The sequence below is a fragment of the Ahaetulla prasina genome, chromosome 1 (assembly GCF_028640845.1).
Source record: "Ahaetulla prasina isolate Xishuangbanna chromosome 1, ASM2864084v1, whole genome shotgun sequence".
NCBI classification, from domain to species: domain Eukaryota; kingdom Metazoa; phylum Chordata; class Lepidosauria; order Squamata; family Colubridae; genus Ahaetulla; species Ahaetulla prasina.
In genome coordinates this window covers 96707195-96733366 of record NC_080539.1, presented here as the reverse complement: position 1 = coordinate 96733366, position 26172 = coordinate 96707195, and the positions used below count along the sequence as shown (strand labels likewise).

The following is a 26172-nucleotide window of genomic DNA, read 5'->3' as shown; positions in this document are numbered from 1 at the left end:
GCCCTGATAGAATAAAAGGAATTGGAGCTAAGTTTGAATCGTTTATTTGATTTGTATTTATGGAGCTTAAATATTCATTTCTTCATTCTCCCCTGCTAGCATATGATTTCCACTCAAATTTAAAGGAATTGCTAAAATGGCACTTAGCCCTCTCTCAGCAATCGTGTTCTCTTATCTTTGAAATATATTTGAATAGCCTTTCAGTATATGTCAAAATATACTGAAGCAATGTCAAAATAAGTCTAGTGCAAATTTGCTTTTGTGCACTCAACAAAGCCACCACGTTATCACATATAGCAATAATATTGAGTTAACCAATGTTGAGGGAGCTCACTCTGCAAAAGCTTTTCTGCTGATTTTTAAAAAATGAACTCTACCCTCCAGACTGTGCAAAGTTTGGCTACATAAAATATGTTGGAGAAAGCATTGCTGTAAATATCATATTTCTGCAGATTTATTAGGAAATCCTTTTTAAAGAAATAAAGCTCTTTTCAATGAAAATGGAAATCCACTTAAAGATGCATAATCAGAGAATGGCTTTGGCCAGTCTTTTTACAATATGGATTGCAATATGGCTTCATTCTCAGTATAGCATAAAATAGGTGTAGATAAACTATTCCTCTCCATATTGTTAGACTCTATAAACTCATCATCCCTCATCATTGACTAGGCTTGCAGTGATGACAATTGGAGTTCAATAAACTTAGAAGGCTTATTGCTCATTCCTAGATGAGTCAAGATTTTTGAACAAAACCTTCCTAGTGAAGTTAAGAGGGCAGGGGCAGAGGAAAATAAGAAAAGAACTGAATTATTTTCCTGTTTCTATTGGGATATATTTTGTCAAATTTCATATAGAGGTCGAACGACTAGCCTTGTGGTGCAACCAAAACAATCTGGAACTGAACACACACAAAACCGTAGAAATGGTGGTAGATTTTAGGAAAAACCCTTCCATACTTCCACCTCTCACAATACTTGACAACACAGTATCAACAGTAGAAACCTTCAAATTTCTGGGTTCTATCATATCGCAAGATCTCAAATGGACAGCTAACATCAAAAACATCATTAAAAAAGGACAACAAAGAATGTTCTTTCTGCGCCAACTCAGTAAGCTCAAACTGCCCAAGGAGCTGCTGATCCAATTCTACAGAGGAATTATTGAGTCTGTCATTTGCACCTCTATAACTGTCTGGTTCGGTTCTGCAACCCAACAAGAAAAACACAGACTTCAGAGGATAATTAGAACTGCAGAAAAAATAATTGCTACCAACTTGCCTTCCATTGAGGACCTGTATACTGCACGAATCAAGAAGAGGCCGTGAAAATATTTGCAGATCCCTCGCATCCTGGACATAAACTGTTTCAACTCCTACCCTCAAAACGACGCTATAGAGCACTGCACACCAGAACAACTAGACACAAGAACAGTTTTTTCCCGAAGGCCATCACTCTGCTAAACAAATAATTCCCTCAACACTGTCAGACTATTTACTGAATCTGCACTACTATTAATCGTTTCATAGTTCCCATCACCAATCTCTTTCCACTTATGACTGTATGACTATAACTTGTTGCTGGCAATCCTTATGATTTATATTGATATATTGATCATCAATTGTGTTGTAAATGTTGTACCTTGATGAACGTATCTTTTCTTTTATGTACACTGAGAGCATATGCACCAAGACAAATTCCTTGTGTGTCCAATCACACTTGGCCAATAAAATTCTATTCTATTCTATTCTATATTGCTGTCTGAAGCTAAACTAAATGTGATAAGCCAGACACATTTTACTAACATATATCCCAAACACATATACAACTTACTACTACATGACTAGAGCAAAGACCAATTTTTACTTTGTGGTCTCTTACTTCAAGTAATCTCTCACCACCCCCACCCCCACAAAAAGTCAGAGCCAGAAAAGAAAATTGCATTAATCTTAAGTCTCTGGAACATATTATGAAGTTATGTTTCATAACGTCAACTTTATTTTGAGGTAAATCTCACTGGAGTGCAATATTGAGAAAAAGAGAGGGAAAAACTGACCAGACAGATATAGTTCTATTCCAGAGCCTACAAAACAGCAGATTGGAAGAAAGTATCTTTTGTATACCTAATGAGAAAGAAAGAAGGGCTCACTGGAGAAGAGCCTAATGCTGGGAAAGATTGAGGTCAAAAGAAGAATGGGACGACAGAGAACGAGGTGGCTGGATGGAGTCACTGAAGCAGTAGGCATGAGTTTAAATGGACTCCAGAGGATGGTAGAGGGCAGGAAGGCCTGGAGGAATGTTGTCCATGGGGTCGCGATGGGTTGGACACGACTTCGCAACTAACAACAACAATCTTTTGTATACTTTACATCCCAAAACCTCCCAAATGTTAACCTTAAGACTGTCTACTGTTGACCTCACCCCATTCCTAAGAGGTCTGTAAGGGGTGTGCATAAGAGCACCAGCGTGCCTACTGTCCCTGTCCTAATGTTCCCTTTATTTGTATTCATTTTATGTATTCAATTCATGCTTATACTTACGTATATTATCTAATATATACTTAACAAATAAATAAATAAATAAAATACTTATTCAGTGAGTTGGAGAGTCCCCGAGATGCAGCATGAGAAATTCAACGTAATAGTTACACTATATTGTACACTATTTTTCTGACAGTTTCTATATCAAATGAAGGCTCTGACTAAGGCAATCTATAAAGCCTGTGATTAAGTATTTTAAATTCAACATTAATATATGAGAAATTCAACGTAATAGTTACACTATATTGTACATTATATTTCTGATAGTTTCTGTATCAAATGAAGGCTCTAACTACTGATTTACTAGTAACTGATTTGAGCCAAGTCATAAAATGGATTTTGGACTTCGTTAATTGTACCAAAAGGGAAAAGCATATATATGTTGAAAATGTGTAGTAAATAAGATCTTAAATTTCTTTAAAAACCCTTCAACATGCCTACATTTTCTATATGATGACTTGATCTGCATTACCTAATAAATCCATCAAATTCAAAGTCCTACAGTCCACATTCTTAATAATAGCAGAGACTTTCCCCAGGATCATAATGCTTCAGCTGATCCCAAATAAAAATAAAGAATGCAATACAAAATTCAATGGAAAAAAACAAAAAATTAGGAATGTATGCTCTATAATACTTGATAACATATTAAAAATACTTAACTGAGGTACATCACCATGCTTTCTTTTCAAAATACAGATGTACTATTTTAAAAACAGCTGTTATAGACAATTCTACTTCAGTGATATGAAATTCAGAGAAAATGTAATGTTTATATTTTCCAAGAATCACCCCAAAAAAATTAAACTGTAATTAATATTTCAAATGTACACATTAGAAAGACAGATGTGTTTTTGATATCATACTGCTGAGAGCATTTGGGAAAAAATTGCCAAATTTTAATTGCCAAAGAGCATACATGAATGTCTGTCTGCACAGTCTATTCAGGTAGTCCTACTACCATAATGGAGTCATAAGATATAGGAAGAAAAATCCAGTCTGGTTCCAAGCCAGGAGAAAGGCGCTGGACATAAATGGAGGCTGACTAGCTGCAAGAAAAAGCTTTTTTGGTATCCAGAAACTTCAGTGACAACAGCAATGTTTCTGGGGTGGTTGACCCCTTGACTGGGTAAATAGATGGCTCTTTATAGGGATGATTGAGATGCTCCAGGGGGTTGTGCACTGTAGTGAGCCTTTTGCCTTTTGTTATTCTAATGGTGATGCGTTAATCGTATTATGTCCTAGAGGTCATGCCCTGTCCTTAGAATTGTGCTGTTCTGCAAGCAGATTACTATTCTTGCGAGCCTCTGGTGGATAAGATCCATTTTTTAAGAAAGCTACACAAATGAAACCTCCTTAAAAACAGAACCCCTTACAGTCTTGTGAAAATAAAACTTTCAACTTTGAAACCGGGTTGTAAATAACTCGGTGTGTGTGTGTTCTGTTATAACTTAGAATGGTCTCTAAGCGACCGGTCATAAGTCAAGGGCTACCTATATAGTCTAGAGTGCTCCAGTGTACCTCATTAAAGTATGCATGTCTTTTTCTAGTATTCTGTGTCTTCTTTAATTAATCAGAGGTTCTTTGTACTCTTATGTGCTTCACAACACTTCTTCCCAATCAAATCCAAAGTACTGCACACCTTGTTATTTCTATTTATTTCTTAATATATTTTGAAGTTGTGCAACAGGATAAAGCAAAATCTTTTTCCATTTGCAGCCACTTTTCTGAGAAAATAGATGTTTCAGGAAAATTGCAATTTTGGGAGGACTTCAAAAAGGAATGATAAATTTCAACAATTACGGGAGACTCCCGTTCAAAGAGATTCGTGGGTTGCTGCTGTGCTGTTGTCCTTGAAAGAAAGGAAAGAAAAGCTAATGGGCAATGTATTACTGCTCTGCACAGTCTGATTAGCAGGCCGGTTTGCTCAGATGATGTAATGCCTTCAACACGGGATGTCATTGTTTAATTAAGATGCAATTTGATATCTTCCCACAGAAAAGCTTTGTTGAATTTCTTTCTTACTATAAGTTTGAGTTAAGGAATTAAAAAAGTACCTGACATTGAGCTATGTTTGGTCATCCTGAAACCACAGAAACTCAAATTGAAGGGTTCTGATGTATTTTTCTTTAAATTGAACTGATGGTTTATATTAAGTGCTAGTTGGCACTGCTTATAGTCATCTTTAGATAATTCCGCTCCTTGCTCAGCTATATTAGGCAGTGACCATGTTGCCTATACCAAGAAATAAGCAGAAAAAATTGAGCCAAGTAAAAAAAAGGCTTTCCACATTAGGTAGAAGGCTCACATCCACAACATGACTTTAAAGATGTTTTCCCATTTATATTATTTCAGGCAAGTTAAAATAAGTGATTCAGCTGTAGTGGAATAGGTCATGGATAATGACTTGCCATATCAAAAATGTATATATTTAAACAGAAAAAGATGCTTCAAAATTGGTTGGTTGGTTGTATAAGTAATTGTTTACAGATAAGACAAGATATAAAGCTTTCTTGTAGCTCTCACATCTAATAAACATTTAAAATAAACATTTTTCAAGTGCTTTCAGCCAGAGGACAGAGAATTGAGGGTGCTAGTCAGTCAAATAAGTTGGTGTAGAGCCCAGCTCCGGCTCAACACATGATGCTACAGGGATCCGGATCATGGGAGCAGTCCCTTTTTCAAAGATCCAAAGGGATGACATATCGGGGACCTGTTCGAGGGATGCAGGAATCTGCGTTTGGAAAGCATGGGAAGGGAATCAGCACACTGGCGGCCAGGATAGAAAGAGATGACGGCTAGGCATTACGAAGAGCTTTTTTAGTTCCGGGATTTGGCAGATGACGTGGCAGATGAGGCTGTCAGACGAGGAGGGAGAGAGCGGCCGGGCGTCTAATCAATGGAGCAGTTCAGAAAAAGGGCTGAGAGGCAGAAGCTCTCAGCACTGACTTTATACAGAGAGACCTCGATTTTTATTAAGACCCGGTTTGTAGCAGACCCAATAAACGAAGTCACTATTGGAAAGAAAACCAAGTTGGCTTGTTTCTTCTCACGGCGTCTGACACAACCGTGGCTGAGCTAGCCCAGAGTTGGTAGAGAAAAGTTGGACAGATATATTGTGCCTTTGAATCATTGTCCAGTCCTGGCAATAGTCTGGATTAATTCCTGCAGCATGCTAGGTAAGATTTCAGAAGTGGTTTGCCATTGCCTCCTTCCCAGGGCTGAGAGTGAGTGACTGGCCCAAGGTCATCCAGCTGGATTTGTGCTAAGGTAGGGACTAAAATGCTTAGTTTCCTAGTTTCTAGTCTGTGGTGCTTTAACACCATCCTGGAAGTCATGTAAAAAATAAGATTTAATAAAAGCATTTAGTTGCTGTAAGAAGGGCAATGTTTTCTTTAAGTCAGTCTTGACTTCTACTGATTTATGGCAACAAGTGGCTTGCATTTCCTTTTCCTTCCTACCCTAGGCTTGAAACCATATATTTGCTTGCATTAGGAATATTAGTACCTTGTCCATGCAATTCCTTCAACTTTCTAGTGAATATATTTACATTAATCCTTTGTAATACACATATTCCCACTTGGAATACCCCAAAGTCTTTAATCTGGTGCTCGATATAGCTTGATTTGAAGAAATTTCAGCAAATATCAAACAGGTTAAACACTACAGTAGGTCTTGGGTTTGCTGATAGATTAATTGAACCAAATTACAGCAGAGTAACAACATTACATGTGCTTCCTAATTGCATCTCTTTTATTTTCCTCCCTTGTTCAATATGTTTTCTCTCTATTGCCGGTTTTCGTTTCTTATCTCATCCCTGTCCTTTGCTATTCTTTTCACAGTGCTATTTCTTGCTTGAAGTTATTGTCTGCTAGAGCTGGCTGTTCTTTGTATCTCTGCAACCTGATAAGGATGCAGATGTCAGCTGTATCCTATTAAAGGTTTCTTCTCTCCTTTGAGATACCGCTGAATAAAAGATAGACCAAGCCATGCCGAACTAGGATATGGGAAAGAACTGCAATCCATTGGATGGTTTTTTGTGTGTGTTTGCCTTCAAGTCATTGTTGACTCTTGGTAACTGCCTGAAAAAGTCCCTGTAGTTTTCTTCAAAAGCGGTTTGCCCTTGCCTGGTTCCTATTTCCAATTTCTGGTTAATTAGGGCTGCTAGTGCTGGTTTGACTCATTAGGACTATGTTTGCAAAAATGAGGAAGATTGTTAGATGGTAGCAAAGAGATGTAGAAAAATTGTTGCTCCCATTTTTACTGCCATCTCTGAAATTGGGAAATTTGCATTTTACATATGATCTTATTAATATGCACCTTAAAGAGGTGACTATCAGTGCACATTTTGTCATAACCCTACTACCATTATAGGAACTGGACAAATAATCTATTTGTTCATATTAAAAAAAAAAAGAATTCTGTTTTCAAGCCCATCAAGTTTTCCAAAGGCCTCCTGTTCTTTTATAATGGCTACTATTCTATGGCCCTGACTTTCTTCTTGCTGAAGCTGCTAGTATTTTATTTTTTATTTTTTTATTTATCACAACAGTATATATAAGCATAAGTATGAAATAACTATACAATATATAAGCATATATATATAATCATAAGTATGTAATAACTATATGAAATTTGGATACAGTCAAAGGGAACATTAGTACAGGAACGGTAGGCACGTTGGTGCTCTTATGCACACCCCTTACAGACTTCTTAGGAATGGAGTGAGGTCAATAGTAGATAGTTTTTGGTTAAAGCTTTGGGGATTTTGGGAACAAATCACAGAGTCTGGTAGTGCATTCCAGGCATTAACAACTCTGTTACTGAAGTCATATTTTCTGCAATCAAGGTTGGAGCTGTTCACATTAAGCTTAAATCTATTGTGTGCTCGTGTATTGTTGTGATTGAAGCTGAAGTAGTCTTCAACAGGAAGGACGTTGTAATAGATTATTCTATGAGTTAAACTCAGGTCATATCGAAGGCAGCAGAGTTGTAACTTTTCTAAACCCAGGATTTCAAGTCTGGTGGCATAAGGTATTTTGTTGTATTCAGAGGAGTGGAGAACTCTTCTTGTAAAGTATTTCTGGACACGCTCAATTTGTACTAATGTCCAAAATGAGGTATGGGTTCCAGACTGGCGAGCTGTATTCAAGAATTGGTCTAGTGAATGTTTTATATGCTTTGGTTAGTAGTGTAATGTTTCTGGAGAAGAAGCTACGCAAGATTAAGTTTACAACTCTTAAAGCCTTTTTTGCGATGTAGTTGCAGTGGGCTTTGGCACTTAGAACATTTGATATGAAAACTCCAAGGTCTTTAACGGGGTGGGGGTCATCTACAAGGCAATGTCCATCAAGCTTGTATTTAATGTTCAGATTCTTTTTTCCAATGTGTAAGACAGAGCATTTGCTGATTGAGATTTGGAGTTCCCAAGTTTTTGACCATTCCGACACAAAGTCAAGGTCTTTTTGAAGGGTAGCTGTACTGGTAGTGATAAATAGTTTAACATCGTCAGCGAAGAGAATACAATTACTTATAATATGGTCACAGAGATCATTAATGTATAATATGAAGAGTGTTGGTCCAAGAACGCTGCCTTGGGGAACGCTGCTATTGACAGGAACAGGATTTAATAGGGCATTGCCTATTTTGACCACTTGCTGTCTTTTTGACAGGAACGCTGTTATCCAATTGTGGAGGGGTCTGGAGATGCCATAGGATTTTAGTTTGAGGAGAAGTTTACCATGTACCACAGAGTCAAAAGCTTTACAGAAGTCTATGTAAATTGCACCTATTGTTTTGCCCTGATCAAGATTTGTAGTGCATATGTTTTTGCAATGAAGAAGTTGTAAATTACAGGATAAATTTTTTCTGAAACCAAATTGTTTATTAGAGAGTAGGTTGTTTGTTTCTAGGTGGAGGGTGATGGATTGGTTGATGATTGATTCCATTACTTTGCAGGTGATGCAGCTTAAAGAGATTAATCTGTAATTTTCAACTAGGCTGGGGTCTCCTTTTTTGAAGACAGGAATGACCGTGGCTAGTGGCCAAAGTTTGGGAAGGGAGCTGGTCATGAAAGCTTTTTCAAAGATTATGGTTAGGGGTTCTTCTATATTAGTGGAAAGCTTTTTTAAGCAGTATGCACATAGTCCATTAAGTCCAATAGATAGAGATGGTTTCAGTTTGCGAAGGGCCTTTTCAACATTATCTTCTGTGAAATCTATTTGTGTTAGGTCATTGTACTCATTGTTGGTACGACTGGGGAACGTTGGATATGAGTCATTACTGTTAACAAAGACTGAGCCAAAGAATGTGTTAAAGAGGTTTGCTTTAACTGTTTCATCATTATATTCTTTGCCGTTAGATCCTTTTAATGGTAGGATGGATCTCGAGTCTTTAAGTTTGTTGTTCACAAAATTATAAAAAGAACGATTGGATTTTGTGCGCACAAGGTCTTCTTCTTGTTTGGTGTGCTAATTGGTGCATTCAATTTTTATTTGGTTGCATATATTTTTGTAGCGGTTTCTGAAGTTGGCTACATAGACAGTTTTGTTTCTTCGCCAGAGGGATTTTTTTTTTTTTGGATTGGAGCTTTTTTATTGATATGGGTAATTTGTTTTTTTCTGATTATGGTGGTGGTTTGTGGTACATATAGTTTAATGACTCTATTGACTTCAAGTAGGAAAACTCTATAGTGGTCTTCAGCAGTGATACAGGTTGAGAATAGATTTTGCCAGTCAAGAGATAAGAGGTCGGTGTTTATAAGGACATAGTTCGCTTTTTTGAAATTGTAGTTTGGAATACCATTATTATGAAGATTTTTGTAAGGGCGTATATTGAGACAAAAATCTATCATGCTGTGATCACTGTTGGAAAAGGGTTCTTTTATTTGTAGTCCATAAATTGAGTTTGCGTTGTTTCAGAAGATGAGGTCAAGGCAGTTGTTGAGTCTTGTATTGTTAGTTATAATTGACCTAGATTTGTAACAGCATTGCAGGGTAGTATGGATGGGTTCAGTTGTACATTCGTTTGTTATCCAGTTAATAAGAGGTAGGTTGAGGTCAACCAGGAAGATGAAAGGATATGGGTAAGAGTAGTGTGGTTAACATGTTCGCATGTGCGATGTCGTAGTCAGGGGCTCTGTAGCATAGCAAGAAGCGAAGTGTGATGTTAAGGGACAGTTCGCATACAATAGTTTCAGGAAGAGCGAGTTTATGTGCAACTTGACTATTTTTAAGATTCAATGACTTTTTGTAAAAGATACCCACTCCACCTCCTCTGCGGTTTTCGCGATCTGACCGAAAAACATGATTCTCTTTGTCTGAAATAATGGAGTCAGGGAGGGATGAGTTCAGCCATGTTTCACATGCAAATATAACGTCAAATGTACCAGTATTTAACAAGAGGAGAAATTCAGGCAATTTGTTTACAATACTTCTTGCATTTATCAATTTGCATTTAAGATCTGCAGTGTTTGGTGTAGAGGAAATAAGGGGCATGCGTACCTAGTTTTGGATGACAATTGATTGGAGGTTGTGAACGACGGATGGTTGGAGGTTGGTTAGTTATTTTAAGACTAACTTTGTTTTGACTGTCTGTTAGCATATTTTAAGTCCTGGAGTATTTTTCCTTTCTGGACTTTGGCAAAACAGCTAACATTTCTGTATTTGTGTTACATCAGAAATATTTACATAGGGAACTTCATATTAAAGCTGGCATGCTGCATTATTGTTCTTCATTCTATTGGCTATTTGTACCTGTTGAGTACCTAATAATAATATGTGCTATAGCAAAGTTATTTGCCACGTGTACCTATTGGGTCTGGACCCTGAGATGATACATCTTTGATTGCAACACTAGCTTTCCAAGCTGGTGATGTGAACAAGTTATATAAAATTAGACAGAAAACAAAAACAATGATAGAGATCATGAGAATATCACATGGTCTTCTATCTTATGCTTGAGATTAATATTATTTTGGTCAAAGCTTTTCAATCTGCAGCACATATCAAAACATGAAAATAAGTTGATTATAAAAATAACATTATCTTGTTTTATACAGCTTTAGGACAAAGGTCTTGGTTTCATTCAGATGGTTTTAGAAATAAATCTCTGACATAAACATCAAGGAAATAAGCCCAGTTTGGTATCTTTTTCAGTTGTAAAAGCAGGTCCTCTTTTAAACCTGCTAATATTTTCAAATCTAAATAAATTAATTTAGGAGGTATAATTCCCTAAAATGACATATAGATGACATCTAAGTTCTGATAAATTGTGATATAAGGGAATCTCAAAGAAGTGTTGAAAACATAACCAATATGAATGCACATTTTACCATTTTTTGTGGATATGTAAGAAAGCAAACAAATGTTGTAATCTGATAACTATGTTGGTTCAGAAAATTCTGAAGATGGATGTAACATTGAAACCTGAAGCTATTCTTTTAGAGATGTTAGATAAACAGATGGAGAAAAGTGGGACTTCGTTTTTGTATATGACATTGCTGGTAAGGTTACTTTATGCCCAAAAATGGAAAGAAAATATATACCCACAATGGAAAAATGGATTTTGAAATTATGGAGCTAAATTGAGATGGTGAAATTGACTGCTTCGTTTAGAGATAATAATTTGACTAAATTTTTTGCAACTTAGAAACAATTGTTAGATTTCTTACAAGACAAAAAGAAAAATTCACTTTTGACTTTGGGATTTAAAGATTACACTGAATTTGACAACAGATATATTGTAGCTTTTTAAATATAAGGATAATTGCATTTGATAATTTAATATGTGTTAGATAAAATTAAGAGAAGAATATTTTATGAATAATTGGTTTTTACTGCGTTGATTATTAGTATTTTAAGATGTTTTATAGATTGATGCTATTTGTTTAAATTTAGAGAGAAGTGGTCAATTTGTTTTCTTTATACTAAAAGAAAGTTGTAAAAGGAAACCAGGCCACCAAGGACCACAATGACCGGACACCATCAAAGCTAACACCAATCAGAGCATAGAAAAACTCAAAAAAGTAGTGCAAGAGAAAACTGGTCCATAGAATCCACAAGACTGAATGGGTAGCATCATCATCAAAAGAAAGTTGGAGGATATTTTTGTTATACATTTCTGGCAAAAATCGGCCTGATAAACGGCCTGCTTTTTGACCATTTTCAGGCCGTTTTTGGGTCTGATTTTGGCGGGGTCAGCCAGTGGTCCAATTTGCCAGTTCTCCGAACTGTGCAAAATCAGAACAACCACTTCAGGCGAACCGGTCCGAACTAGCAGCAGCACGCCTCTGCCTTTGCTATATAAAGAAAAATGCAGCTTTCAGTTCAACAAAAGATGTATATCCTGTCTAGACTAATCAGAAATGCTTTTGCTCTTTAAAATGTTTAATGAAAGAAAGTAGGGCATCATCCGCTTATTTAAAGGATTAAAATCATATTGCTGTTATTTGTTTTCAATTTTGCTGTTTAATTCTGCTGGCTAGGCACAAATGTATCTTAAGAACTTTTGCTTGCAAAGATGAACAACCCTATTGAAAACTGAGGAATGCCCAATTTGATTCAAGGCAGTGAGTCAAATAATAATTACAGTCCAGATGAGACTGGCAATTGAATTCAGAGATAAGTAAGCTGCACTGATAAATTCCGATATGATCCGTCAACATATATTAAGCTGCAGCTAATGTTTTATCCTTATGTGCTGTACACTGAAGTCAATTTGCTCACTTGCATTAGGTTTTTTTTCTGTAACAGATCAATCCCTCTGTAGAAATATTCCAGTGATGGGTATTCAAGTATCTTGCCATTTTCAGTAGACAGAGTCCCCTGACAAAATGAGAGCTAGACAGAATTCAGTGTGCCTTGGACTGTGAGTCCATTGCACTATTCCTGTCTCTGCTTAAACTTTCTAAATGAAGGTAGTCGGAGACTTGATTCCAACCTCAGCTGGAGAAAAGCCTATAGTAAAACTTCATTTTAATAGACTAATTGGGGAGCTGGGTCAGTTGTTCATGAAAGTCTGTTGAATTGCAGAGTGCATTATTGATAGTTGCTTTAACATCTGTAGTCATGAAAACCTTTGAAAGGCTAGTGCTTTCCTACCTGAAAACCATCACGGATCCGCTGTTAGACCCCTTGCAATTTGCTTACCGAGCAAATAGATCAACAGATGATGCTGTTAATATGGCTCTGCACTACATCCTACAACATCTTGAGTCTCCAAAGACCTATGCAAGCGTCCTTTTTGTAGACTTTAGTTCAGCATTCAATACCATCATTCCAGACATTCTTCTAACTAAGCTAAACCAGCTACAGGTACCGGAACAGACTTGTAAGTGGATCACAAGCTTCCTAACAAACAGGAAGCAGCAGGTGAAGCTAAGCAAGATCACATCAAATACCTGTACAATTAGCACAGGGGGCCCCCAAGGCTGTGTGCTCTCCCCACTTCTCTTCTCTCTGTATACCAATGACTGCATCTCCAATGATCCATCTGTTAAGCTACTGAAGTTCGCAGATGACACAACAGTGATTGGTCTCATTCGAGACAATGACGAAGCCGCATATAGACGAGAGGCCGAACGACTAGCCTTGTGGTGCAACCAAAACAACCAGGAACTGAACACACTCAAAACCGTAGAAATGGTGGTAGACTTTAGGAGAAACCCTTCCATACTTCCACCTCTCACAATACTTGACAACACAGTATCAACAGTAGAAACCTTCAAATTTCTGGGTTCTATCATATCGCAAGATCTCAAATGGACAGCTAACATCAAAACATCATTAAAAAGGACAACAAAGACTGTTCTTTCTGCCCCAACTCAGTAAGCTCAAACTGCCCAAGGAGCTGCTGATCCAATTCTACAGAGGAATTATTGAGTCTGTCATTTGCACCTCTATAACTGTCTGGTTCGGTTCTGCAACCCAACAAGAAAAACACAGACTTCAGAGGATAATTAGAACTGCAGAAAAAATAATTGCTACCAACCTGCCTTCCATTGAGGACCTGTATACTGCACGAATCAAGAAGAGGGCCGTGAAAATATTTGCAGATCACTCGCATCCTGGACATAAACTGTTTCAACTCCTACCCTCAAAACGACGCTATAGAGCATTGCAAACCAGAACAACTAGATACAAGAACAGTTTTTTCCCGAAGGTCATCACTCTGGTAAACAAATAATTCCATCAACACTGTCAGACTATTTACTGAATCTGCACTACTATTAATCGTTTCATAGTTCCCATCACCAATCTCTTTCCACTTATGACTGTATGACTATAACTTGTTGCTGGCAATCCTTATGATTTATATTGATATATTGACCATCAATTGTGTTGTAAATGTTGTACCTTGATGAACGTATCTTTTCTTTTATGTACACTGAGAGCATATGCACCAAGACAAATTCCTTGTGTGTCCAATCACACTTGGCCAATAAAATTCTATTCTATTCTATGCAACTATTTGTTATTTATTTTCTGTATTTTAATATGGCTGTAAACCACCCTGAGTCCTTCAGGAGAAGGGCGGTATAGAAATTAAATTATAAATAAATATAAATAAATAAATAAATAAAGTAATATTAGCTAATATAAATTATGTCTACTATATCCCAGATCTTTATAGCTACCCTTTTCTCCTCATCTCCTATAACATATTATGTTCTTTTATCTACTCTTGTTGATTCTATTCTGAATACATCTTGCAAGTCTCTGGACCATGTAATTTCCAAAAACTTTATAAGTGTGATATCTAATTTCTTAAGTCCTGATAAATAGGTTCTATCTGTAGTAGTGATGGAGGGGAGAAGCCAACATGAAAATATAAATAAACACAGGTAGTCTGCATGTGGCAGCCATAACAGAGAGTGGCAAATCACTATCATGTGACTGCAAAATTCTGCCACCATTGTAAATATAAGCTGGTTGTCAAACACCCAAATTGTGATCACATGACTGTGGGGTTGGTGTGATGGCCATAACTTTGAGGATGGGTCATAAGTCACTTTTTCTAAGGCTACCATAACCTTAAACATTCTTAAATTAATGGCCATAAATTGAAGACTGCCTATAATTATTGCTTTAAGGCAGTGTAGACTAAGGTTATGAATGTATTCTCTAATTAACAAGTGGTTTCAGGAAGAGCTGTACATTTTGTTCCAACATGACGGCCACACTTGGCTTTTAAACATCAAGTCAGATGGTTTACATTAGAAAATATAGTGAGTGGGGTGAGGACAGAAACATAATTATTTTATATGACTTAATTAAAATAAAATACAGAATATGATTACTCTCCAGTTAGCTCTTTAATCATTTTTCCCTTACACTGCCTTAAAAACATGATTTCATCTTCATAACAACTTTTAGAGATTTCTGGAGCTGCACTTGCTTTTGAGCACTATATGCAAACATGGCGTCAGGCTGACCTTAAGTATTATCCACTAACTGGCCCTGTATCTTAATAATCTGGGCTGCAAACCCCCAAATGTCCCCCACATGGAACCAAGGAGGTACACAAAAATTGTTTTCTGCCATCTAGTAGTCTTCCCAAATTTTGGAGCTCAAATATAGTAGCCCTACTATTTTTCTTAGTTTATGTAATTATAAAAATCCAAAGAAAAATGAAAATAATCAGAAAGTAAGGAATGAAAAAGATAAGAGGAAAGAATGTAGGGTAAAAGACAAAAGGGAGAAAAAAAGCATTGACTTCCAACTCTTTTTAGCACAGTAAAATAAGGTAATAACTTTCAACTTTTTACTTTTGCATAGTAATACATACTAGCCATTTCTATTAACAACAAAGCTAAAATGACTAAATTGACTACTTTAATTACAATACAACCAACTTTACCTCTCCTTGGAAACTGCTTCTGGTGGTTGAGGTCCACCGTGAGGTTTCACCTATGCTTGAGGTGGGGGGGAAAAATGAAACTTTAATTTTAGGTTTTGCTGATTAGATAGATTTGTTGTCACAACAGCCCTACTATTCCCATAATTTCTGCACACCTTCACACTAACTGGATCACATATGCTCATTTTAACAATGCAGAATCTCCCACTATTTTTGCCGGGAATTATCTCACCTCCTATGAACCTTTTTCTCAGGAAATTAGTGGCAGAGCTTCATGATATCCCCAGGCTGTAGTAAGTGTGGCTTGGCTGTTGCAGCAAATTAATTTCTGGGAAGTATGTTGGGGCTTGATACTGAGCTGTGTCATAAAATACTTTATCTTTCAACCCCTTTGTTTCCAGTTCTTTTTGGGAAGGCGTGGGCAGGGGCGGGGGTGAGACCAAAATATGTTTTTTAAAAAATAGCTCAATTGACTGGGTTTCAGTCTTCCAGTGGCTATGCATGACTATGCATTCCTGCCTAGGTTCACCTGATCTGGCTGCAAACAAACAAAAAACATGATTTCTTACTTTCAACACTCTGCTTCCATTTTGTGCTCCTCAATCTATGTCACTCAAGATGGCTGACTACTGTTATTCCTCTATTTACAACCAGGCATTAGGAACCAAAATCACAACCAACCCCCAAAAGGTACTTAGGATCTAGATTTAAATTTCCAACAGTTGCCTCTCCGCTCACGGTCACATAAACGCATATAGGCAGTCATTGACTTACAACAGTTTGTTTGGTGACTGTTTGAAGTCACAACAGCATTGAAAAAGTGACTTATGACCGTGTCAGCATTCCAGAAAACCCTCCTTGCAGAAAAGACTCCGAGGCCAACATCTTTCAAAGTTCTTTTACTAGCATAGGTAATCTGGCACAGTTGGTGGAAATCCAAATCTGGGGATCCGGATTCCTCCCACAGTAATACAATCCCCAAAATCCCACCCTCATGACCCCTCTGCGGATCACGTGCTCCAATCTTCAACCGTCCCATCTCGAGACATCACTCCGGCCACTCCTTCTCCAGATGCGAGCTCAGCCTGACCTTGACCAGCAGGAAGAATGTTATGTCTAATCATCCCTTGTACTACCACCCCCCTCCCCTCCTTTCCCACATAGGAGAAAGTGGCAGTGTGTGGAAGCCTTCGGCCTAGTATGGCTTCCAAAGCTGACAGACCGTTTTTCACACTTACAACTGTTGCAGCATCCCCATGGTCATATAATCAAATTTCAGATGCTTGGCAACTGACTCATATTTATGATAGTTGCAATGTCCCGGGGTCATCAGGTTTTGTAACCTTCTGACAAGCAAAGTCAATGGGGGAGCTAGATTCACTTAACAATCATGTTACTAACTTAACAACTGCAGTAATTCATTTAACTGTGAAAGGAAAAGTTGTATAATGAGGCAGAATTCACTTAACAACGGTCTCACTTAGCATCAGGAATTTGGGGCTCATTTATAGTTGTCAGTCGAGAACTACCTGTACTGGGTTGGCACCCAGCCCACATTTATGTCTGTTTGCAGGGTCCCATGTCATATCACCACAATTTGTGACATTTTTTCATCAGAAACCAGCATTTACTTTCCATTTCTGACAAAAAAAATGTCCATTACAGAAACTGGGTTTGCTTAACAACCCTGGTGATTCAGTTAAATTGTACTATTATCATTGTACTACCCAGCTGCATCTTCCAAAAGGAAATATCCCTATTAAAACAATAAGCAAAGAGTGTTCTCCAATAAATATGAGTTCCTAAGGAGTGGGAATCCATAATACTTATTGGTTGCATGGGGTGTGTGGATATAGGAACTAAGTATTTTGATGTTTAAAGATAACGCTTTGTTATGTTCGAAATCCCACTCTGTCAATGATGCCATCAACTGACCTTCTACTGATGCACTAGTATTCCAATGGAGAATCATGGCACTGAAAAACAGTTAAGACAGGGGTCTCCAACCTTGGTCCCTTTAAGACTTGTGGACTTCAACTCCCAGAATCCCTCAGCCAGCAAAGCTGGCTGAGGAACTCTGGGAGTTGAAGTCCACAAGTCTTAAAGGGACCAAGGTTGGAGATCCCTGAGTTAAGAGACTCAGGAAAAGCAACAGTCATATGGGGACTAGTTATAGTGGAGGATGCAAGTCCTAATTGAAAAGATTCAGAAAAAAAACAGTTGAGAAACAGGATCTAGAGAGGGCAGAAGATGTAGGTAAGATCTGTTGTCCTGTGCTGTCCTTGTATTAGGGGCTTGTAATAATTAAGATGTTTTAAGATGTTTTAGGTTCATTCCTGAATATTTGTATGTGGCTTGAGCTTCTGTGGAAAAGTTTGATAGCAACTGCTTCCAAATATTATTCAGACTGCACTTTGGGGGCATTTTACAATCAGAAGTCAAATAAAATAATTACTAAAAATGGGTGAGGAGACGTGATATGATTATAGACCTAATTTGATTATATCCCACCTTTAATTTATCCAACTCAAGGCAGTACACATAATGCTTCTGCCTCATATTTTCCCTAGAACATCTAGGGATTGAACTAAAAGACTAAGTAGCACAAAGTCCCCCAACCAACTTTCATGCCTAAGAGAGGACTAGTCTGGTGGTGTCCTAGTTTGTAGTGCACTGCCTTAATCATTGGCCCAATGAGACAATTAATCCATGCAAATATATTTTAATTCCTGTTATTAGCAATACTGATAATTTTTCCTGATATGAAAATATTTATGTGGAATATTATCACACACAGCACTCTTATCATTGCAAAAAAATGATGCTACATTTTCCTTATTACTAATTCTAGTGGGGAAGTAAATAACATCAGTGCCACAATTACCATGGTTTCAGCCCAACTTTGTGGATATGCTGGAAGAAAAGGAAACTTAGCATCTTACAAATCCCAACGTACCTCTTTTATATTTGTTTTTGCCCCCATTAGTACCACTAGTGGTGCTAAAAACATTTTTCCATAGATATTACTCAGTAATGGATCTATCTTGTCTGCCAAAGGAATGGTACTTATGGCCAGTTTCTGGCAAATATATAATTGTTCATTAATTCTCATAAAAAGACCCTTCTTTTAAAATCACTAATATAACACTTTTAAACACATTTATCAAACTTATTTTTCATATTTAAAGTAGTTTCTTAAGTTAAAATTTGCTTCATAGGTAGATTTAAGGTTAAATCTACATGTTCTACATGTACACACAATCCCATGTTCCTTACCTGGTTTTATAAACAACTGTAACTTAACCTGATCTTGGAAATAACATAAAGAACCCATTCTGTATTAAGAGAAAAAGTATTTATCCTGATATAAGTGAGGGTTTGAGACCCATCTTTATGAGTTTCTTCTCTCTTTCTGTTAGCTTTATAACAAATTACACTGTGGAATTTATAATGGTTTGTAATGTTATAATGTTAAGAGATCAATCCATCTTTAAAAATTAAGTTATTAAATTTTATTTTAGGGAAATCTCCAGACATACATCCACAAATCCACTTTATTATATTTATAAATCAGGTCTTATTGGTGTCTTATTGGTGTCACTACTTGTGTTCCACATAAATTTAGAGCTACAGCTTCTTCTTCCAAAAATGTACTCTAAACGGTATACATCAAATGAAGACAGGGACATATATATAATCATTTCCCAAAACATGTATTCATTTTATTCATTATTAATTACAATGATGGAAATGTTTATAGTCCATCTATACTTTACTTTTTATTATAGGAAAACTGCATAAAATACACCTGCCCCCTATGGATCCACGCTCCCTGCAAAAATTACTGTGGGGCTTCAGTCATGATACTGTGGCTGCCATCTTGACTTTTTTGACCTCTCCACTGATTATGATTATTGTGTAATTTTTTTTAATTGACTATAGGTATCCCAATATGTAAAACGTTACCAAACACAACTGAATGTTTATATAACAATTTATTCTAATGTCATAAGGATAATTATTACTAATACTATAGATAACTAGCATTGTAAGGAACACTTAATTTTCAGGGTTTGACTAAAAATATTTTCTTTTTTCTTTTCACTCTTTTTCAAGCATTCATAACCTTTCTTACATCCACAATGGAAAGCAATCCCAGGGCTTATTTAAGCACAGCTAAAACTTTAAACATAATAGTAGATCAATGAAATCAATAGTATTTAAACCTCACAGAATACAATAGGCCAATTTTATAGACTATTTTAGACTATGTCTGAATTCAACTACTATCCTCTCAACACAGTTTAGTAATAATGAGATAATGGCTGGTGTTTTTTTTTAAAAAGAAATTCATAAAGTGAGTTATTTCATGTCCCACAAAACCTTCCATCTCATTCTAAATCATATGCTGCTGACCTGTCATTTTTATTTGCTGTTGCTTGATCCCATGATACCCCTGGTTTTGTATTGTTCACTTACGCAATATCAGATCAGTGGCTTGAGCGATGACAGATGTTGACACTTTTTTACGTGATCTGACTTTCTCCTCCAATTACCTCCTTTGAAAAATCACCAGATTAATACTAGATTACACTCCAAATTTGGGTCTACCTATGCCATGCTTAAGTGTGAGAAGCCTCACTTAGGAGACAGCGATAGAGACACAGATTAAACATAAAAGAACAGTTGCGCTAAATCCAATCCATGATTCCTACATCCTGGATAGAAGAGTAGTAGGCACAGTAGAGCAGTCAGATGCATCTCTCAAGGCCGGGAAGGGAGGGAAGAAGGGAGGGTTTGTTCAGCTCAAAGCTGAAGGTCAGATGCTTCAGAAAGCCACCTCCCCACCCTCACTCCTTTTATGATGGAATTCAGAGATGGTCCATTCATGGGAGTGATGGTGACTTCTTATCTTCTTGAACCCGGGTTCGAAAGACGACCTCGAGGATGGGCAATAGGGAGACCCAGACAGCGCTACCTCGGCCAAAGATACTGGGATATTAGCCATTCCCCTGGCCTGCCTCCTCACCCGGCTCTTCCTTGATTCCCAGGTTTGATGCTGCAAGGCGTGTCCGGGGCTCTGCTCATGTGATGGAGCAGGAGGGAGAGGCGGGCGGGGGATCAGGGAGGAGGTAATTTTGTTGGCTCTTTTTTTTTTAAAGGAGTTCGCAGAAACCTCCTGGGTTGGTTCAGTCGCAGCCTGACCGCTTTCCCGAGCAGCTGAAGTTAAGGCACCGAAGAGCGCAGCTGCCTGGACGGCTCTATTATTGCTAGCGCCGATTTCTCTTTCTGGGTCGAAAAGCGTCGCGCCCCCCCCCCTCCTTAGCCCGAAGGATTGGAGAAACGGACGCCGGGGAGAGAGAGAGAGAGACATGGGAGCCGGGAGCTCTACGGAACCGCGGAGTCCGCAGGATGAGACCAACGCAGCGGGAGATTCCCAGCCCGGGAGCCCGGGAGACCGGACGCCAACGGAAGCCGCGCCCGAGGCTGGAGAGCCGGAGGACTCCTCCAAGGTACGAGAGTCTCTGTCCGCACGGCGCGTGTCTGGAAGAGGCTGCCAGTTCGGCGGGGAGGGCGTAAGCAGCTCTTTCTGGAGGACGTTCATCTTCGCGCGCAAACTTTCCGGGGGAGCCCCGAGCACCTGCTGGGGAGCGCGCGGGCACCTGCCTCCCCCATTGCCATCCCGCCCTCTCGTGGTGGGGGGGAGGGGGGCGAAGTTTAGCGGGGTGGGGCGTGGCGGCTGCTGCTGCTGCGACGACGGCGGCGACTACTGGGCTCTCCTGAGGCAGGGCACTGCGTAGCCGGCGCCTCCGCAGTAATAAACTCTTTCCCACCTTTTGTCTGTCAGAAGAAGCCCTTCCTCCCCCAGCCGCCGCTGAGGCTCAGGAGTAGGAGCTGGGGCGCTTTAGTTGGGCCCCTCGCTAGGTGCGGCCTTCCGGCGCCTCCCGGTCTCACCTCATACCTCGTTCCCTGAGCGTGATGAAGGGCGTCCCGGTCCTGCACTGTCTGGGTTCTTTCGCACCTTCCTCTCCTGCTCTTCCCCCACCCCCTTGCACCCCCGGGAGAAGGGGTGAGGGCATCTCCACCTCCCCCGCTTCCCTTTTGTGGGTATGGTACAGACGGGGTGGCGTGTGTGGAAAGACCCCACCCAATGGCTGGACGGTGGTGGTGGCGGCGGGGAGGGAGGTGGGGGGGGGAAGAAGGTTGCTGCGTGCCAAGATTCTCCTGACTGCAGTCCTGCAGTCAGCCTTGTGGTGCCTTCGCCTCGGGCTTTCTGCAGTCGCAGCCCTCTCTGGAAGATGCTGGTGGGAGCGGTGCCAAAAGCGAGAGGGGCGAAACAAAGCAAACTTGTGTCTTTTTGAGCACCGCGTTGATTTATCCTCTCGCGCTGTATTTGCTAAGTGTCTTCCCCCTCCCCCCCCCCGCCTTTCTCGCCCCAGCATCGCTTTTGCAGCACGTGCGCGGAATAGCGCGCTCGGGCTGTCCAGGGCTGCGCTGCGTACCTTTTGTTTGCATTAGCAAATAAATGCCTGCAGTTTCTCTTTACTGTATGAACGTTCCCAAAGATCCGAGCTCTGCCGGAAGCAATGTAATAACTGGAGAGGGACGAACGCTTTCCTCAGGGAGCTTTTGCCGGTACAATCTTAATAGTTGGACAGTTTTGAATTCACCTTACCACATTTTTCTTAAGAAAGAAATTATTTCTTGCAGTGTGGTACTTCCCCAGAATATATATATATATATATAATTAAATATATATATATTTAAATTAAATAAATTAAATATATATATATATATATTTAAAAAAAGAGTAATAGTATGTTTTTGTCCAACCTTTTAGGTTCTTTAAAAGAATTTTTTTAAAAAACCACTTTGTGTTGAACTATAGATGAAATTCTCCAAACTTGCTCTTTCCCTAATCTAATGTGTGGGTGTGTCAAAAGCTTAAGAACTGCTAGTGACTTTGCTTTTCTGACCTTGTGCCTTGGGTTTTAACTCCCTACAATTTTAGTGCTTCAATGTATACTGTTGACAGAAGTTTAAAAAATGTTTTTCTCTGTGGGAATTTGTGTTGTTGTTTTTTCTAACGAAACGGAACAAAGTATTTAATAAGTTGAAACTTTAAGTTTTCTGTCATTTTACGAAACAAGCCAGCAGGGAAAGAAAAATAACAGAAAGTTAATGCTTTCTCTGGCTGGTGGTAAAAGAGATGATTTAGTTGCAAAAATGTGACAACTGAAATGATTAAATGTATCAGAAATATATGCCCCAAATGATAAAATAACATAGGCTTGAAGCTTGGGGAAAAAAAACCTGCTGAGGTCAAACAGCTCCTTCACATACTGTGTGAAAAGTACAAAATTATTTACTGTGTTTCAATTTCCCTTGAATTTTAATTCCAGGAAGTATCTGAAGTTTGTATCAATGTGGATTCATGATGTCAAGGCAAAAAAACAAACAAACAACTATGCAGTTAGCTCATCCTCTTTGAGAAAAGGAATTGGTCATAATTTTAAGTTGAAAATTAAATTATTTTAGGCAACAAGTCATCCATACAAACACACACACACATGTGCCTATGTGTGTATTCAAATGTAGTTAACTGGGTAAAAGTCTAAATCTTGCATCTTAGCAATACCAGAAAAATGGTTTAACTTTCAAGTTTGAAGGGTTAAGGAGCCATTTCATCATGGACTCCCATTATCCTTGGAAAACATTCTCTCAGACAAAGCAAACATGTTCATGCCAAATCTATTAGATATCTATTCTTCCAAACAGGGCATGTATGTCAGAGACTTTCTCTATAGCAAACCTAAAAATTGGGTTTGAGTTTTCAAAGGGGAAATTCTTGCTTATCTGCCTAATTTTCTACCCTACCACCCACTTCACTTACTCCAAATTCTGAAAAGTAAGAAAAGTCCCTCTTCTTCAACCAATTTGATTTGGATGTACAACATACAGATAATCCTTGACTTACAACCACAACTGAGCCCAAGATTTCTGTTGTTAAGTGAGACATTTGTTAAGTGAGTTTTGTCCCATTTTACAACCGTTTTTTGTGACTGTTAAGTGAATCTGGTTTTCCCATTGACTTTGCTTGTCACGTCACAAAAGGCAATCACATGACCCCAGGACAATGCAACCGTCATAGAGTCTGTTGCCAAGCATCCAAATTTTGATCATGTGACGATGGGGATGCTGCAGTGGTCGTAAGTGTGAAAAACAGACATAAGTTACTTATTTCAGTGCCTTTGTAACTGTGAATAGTCACTAAATGAACTATTGTAAATTGAGGACTATCTGTAATTACTGTTGATAGAAACAACAATTGAGAATTGAAATTTGGAAGTGGTAATACCTTTGCCTGAATGAGAAAACTGCAGCCAAAGTATACGTGTCATTTCACTTATGTGGGAGAATGTAAAGGCATAGTAAAGTCATATTTTCAGGGACATTATTTGCTTCATCTCCAGTCTGTATGATCCACAGTGAGAAACAGGTTGCCTTGTGTGTCTCAATTTGCATCCTGCTCACTTGGTCCAGTGAACTAGGTGAGAGCCATCTATATAGCCTACCCTGCCTGGAATATGATAGAAAATTAAAAAAGATGAATTGACACCTAATAATGATAGTACATTATATAAACTTCCTGGCAAATGTATTATCAATAAGTTTATCCATGAAACTTAATCCTAAAAAACTTAGGTGTGGTAGATATTTTTTGAACTTTCTTGAAATAAGATTTTATTAATAAGTCTTAAAAGAAATACTTTTGACCATCATACCAAACATAATGTTTCTTAGTACTTTCTGCTTGGATGTAGTATGGAAGTGTGTAATAAGGATACATAAGAAACTGATATTAGAAGTGCTCAGTACACCTATTTACACTATTTCAATTCTAAATACACTGGATCACATAATTGTCTGATGTGCTAATTATTACAGAACATTCCGTTGAACAATAATTTATCACTTTGGTTTTGCATGTAGAATCACTAAAAATATGTCAATATATCATTTTGTAAATGACATTTGTCATACTGGAATAATATTTGTTAATAGGCAGTTTGTATCTAGTGATCTTAAATATGCAAGATGTGGAATGGCCATGACATTTTCCATAGATAATTTTAACTTCTAAAAAACTGTAAAAGGATACTGTTTAATGAAATTGGACAGTGGATTAGAGAATCATATGAAAAAATATGCAGCTTTTATGTCTTCTATGTTTTAATTGAGTTATGTTCAGTTCTGCAAATGTTTAGATTTCTGTTTGTGTATTTCTGTTGCAACAGAAGTGGCTATATCCATTCTTTTCCAGACTTTTCAACAAAATTCGATCTTGTGCTTTAAAAAGTTAATTGTGTCTTTATTTAATAATTAATCATTTTCCAGATATTTTCATACTTGTAAATTAGGAAAGTTTTGTGAACTTATGTTGTATTTGCTTATAGAACAAGACTTAATATACTATTACCTTTCAATTATATTTCTTCCTTTCTTTTAAAAAGAAATGGTAATACCACATTAAGGGTTGTTGATTCTATTGAAGTTCTTAAGTTAAATTCACTCATTTCACTCCTCGGAAACAACACCTTACAAAGTAGATAGACCAGAGGTGTCAAACCCGATCGCATCATGGGCCATATTGGGATTGTTTTTGCCCTTGTGTGGCTGGGGTGGGCGTGGCCTGTGTGGGCCGCATCCAGTCTATGGGTTGCATCCAGTCTATGGGCCGCTTGTTTGACACCCCGAGATAAATTATAGTTTATTGCAGGGGTCTCCAACCTTGGCAACTTTAAGCCTAGTGGACTTCAACTCCCAGAATTCCCCAGCCAGCAAAGCTGGCTGGGGAATTCTGGGAGTTGAAGTTCACCAGGCTTAAAGCTGCCAAGGTTGGAGACCCCTGGTTTATTGTACCAGTTATCTTAACTAGGGAGGAATTTCAGGGAAGTTTGTTTGCCCATATCTCTTCTGAATTGCTGCTCCTGGGAATTAGGAATGGCAAGGATGCTTTCAAAAATCAGTCCATGATAATACAATCTTCTTGCACAATTTAATTTTAACATTACATCTTGAATCAGGATTTCCCATAATTCATTGTGACTTAACCTGTTTAGCACAGCAAGACATTTAGCTTTTGAGGAATGAGCACATACTGATTGCTACTTAATGTTCAGTGTTTAATTCAGAATCATAAGTAATGCAATTTTACATAAAACAAGTATTCCTGGGTACGTGTATACAGAATTGCAGTCTCATACATTAATCCCATATCTGACCATAACATAAAAATATATTGCTTTCCACATTAGAATCATAGCAAATTAATAATTAATGCTGGTGTAACTACTCAGCCGTTCAATATCATATTTTTGCTCAATCAGTTGCAATGGAGCAAAGTAATGTAGCACTTATCTTTAGTCTGCATATATCATATTTAAATAGTTCCTATTAAGGGCAGTGCATTTGACTTGAGCAGATTCAAAGGAATTTAGGATTTGAAAGAGTGTATGACATACCTTAAAAATAAAGATAGATCCAACCAGCACTGCTCTAAATCAGAAGCAAAACAAATCAGGTCTGTTTCTAAACTTCTACTGTGATTGTGACAAAACATTAAATGAGATGGTGGAGAAGAGAGGGAAGAAGAGGATTAGATTAAGTGATCAATAATAGGTTTTCCTCAGAAAAGGTAATTTTGCAATCCACTCAATCTAGAATGGAGAGATCTTTGAAAATAGATAATTAATTCTACCTTTCAGCCCATCTT

At 38.1% G+C, this 26172-nt stretch overlaps 1 protein-coding gene and 1 long non-coding RNA gene across 5 annotated transcripts in view; one reads left to right on the top strand and one right to left on the bottom strand.

Moving 5' to 3' along the window:
• The window catches only part of LOC131191488 (uncharacterized), an 86934-nt gene extending 71193 nt beyond the window's left edge, over positions 1-15741 (bottom strand). For all 4 annotated transcript variants that reach the window (XR_009153514.1, XR_009153515.1, XR_009153517.1 and 1 more), the window contains exons 1-2: positions 15628-15741; positions 15396-15450 (exon numbers count right to left, since the gene is read on the bottom strand). This is a non-coding gene — a long non-coding RNA (uncharacterized LOC131191488). The remainder of the gene's footprint in view (positions 1-15395; positions 15451-15627) is intronic.
• Positions 15742-19199: 3458 nt separating this feature from the next.
• The window catches only part of AKAP12 (A-kinase anchoring protein 12), a 65282-nt gene continuing 58309 nt past the window's right edge, over positions 19200-26172 (top strand). Inside the window, 1 exon segment of the mRNA XM_058169669.1 lies at positions 19200-20908. Within this exon segment, the coding sequence (XP_058025652.1) occupies positions 20768-20908 (141 nt within the window). The 5' untranslated portion in view covers positions 19200-20767.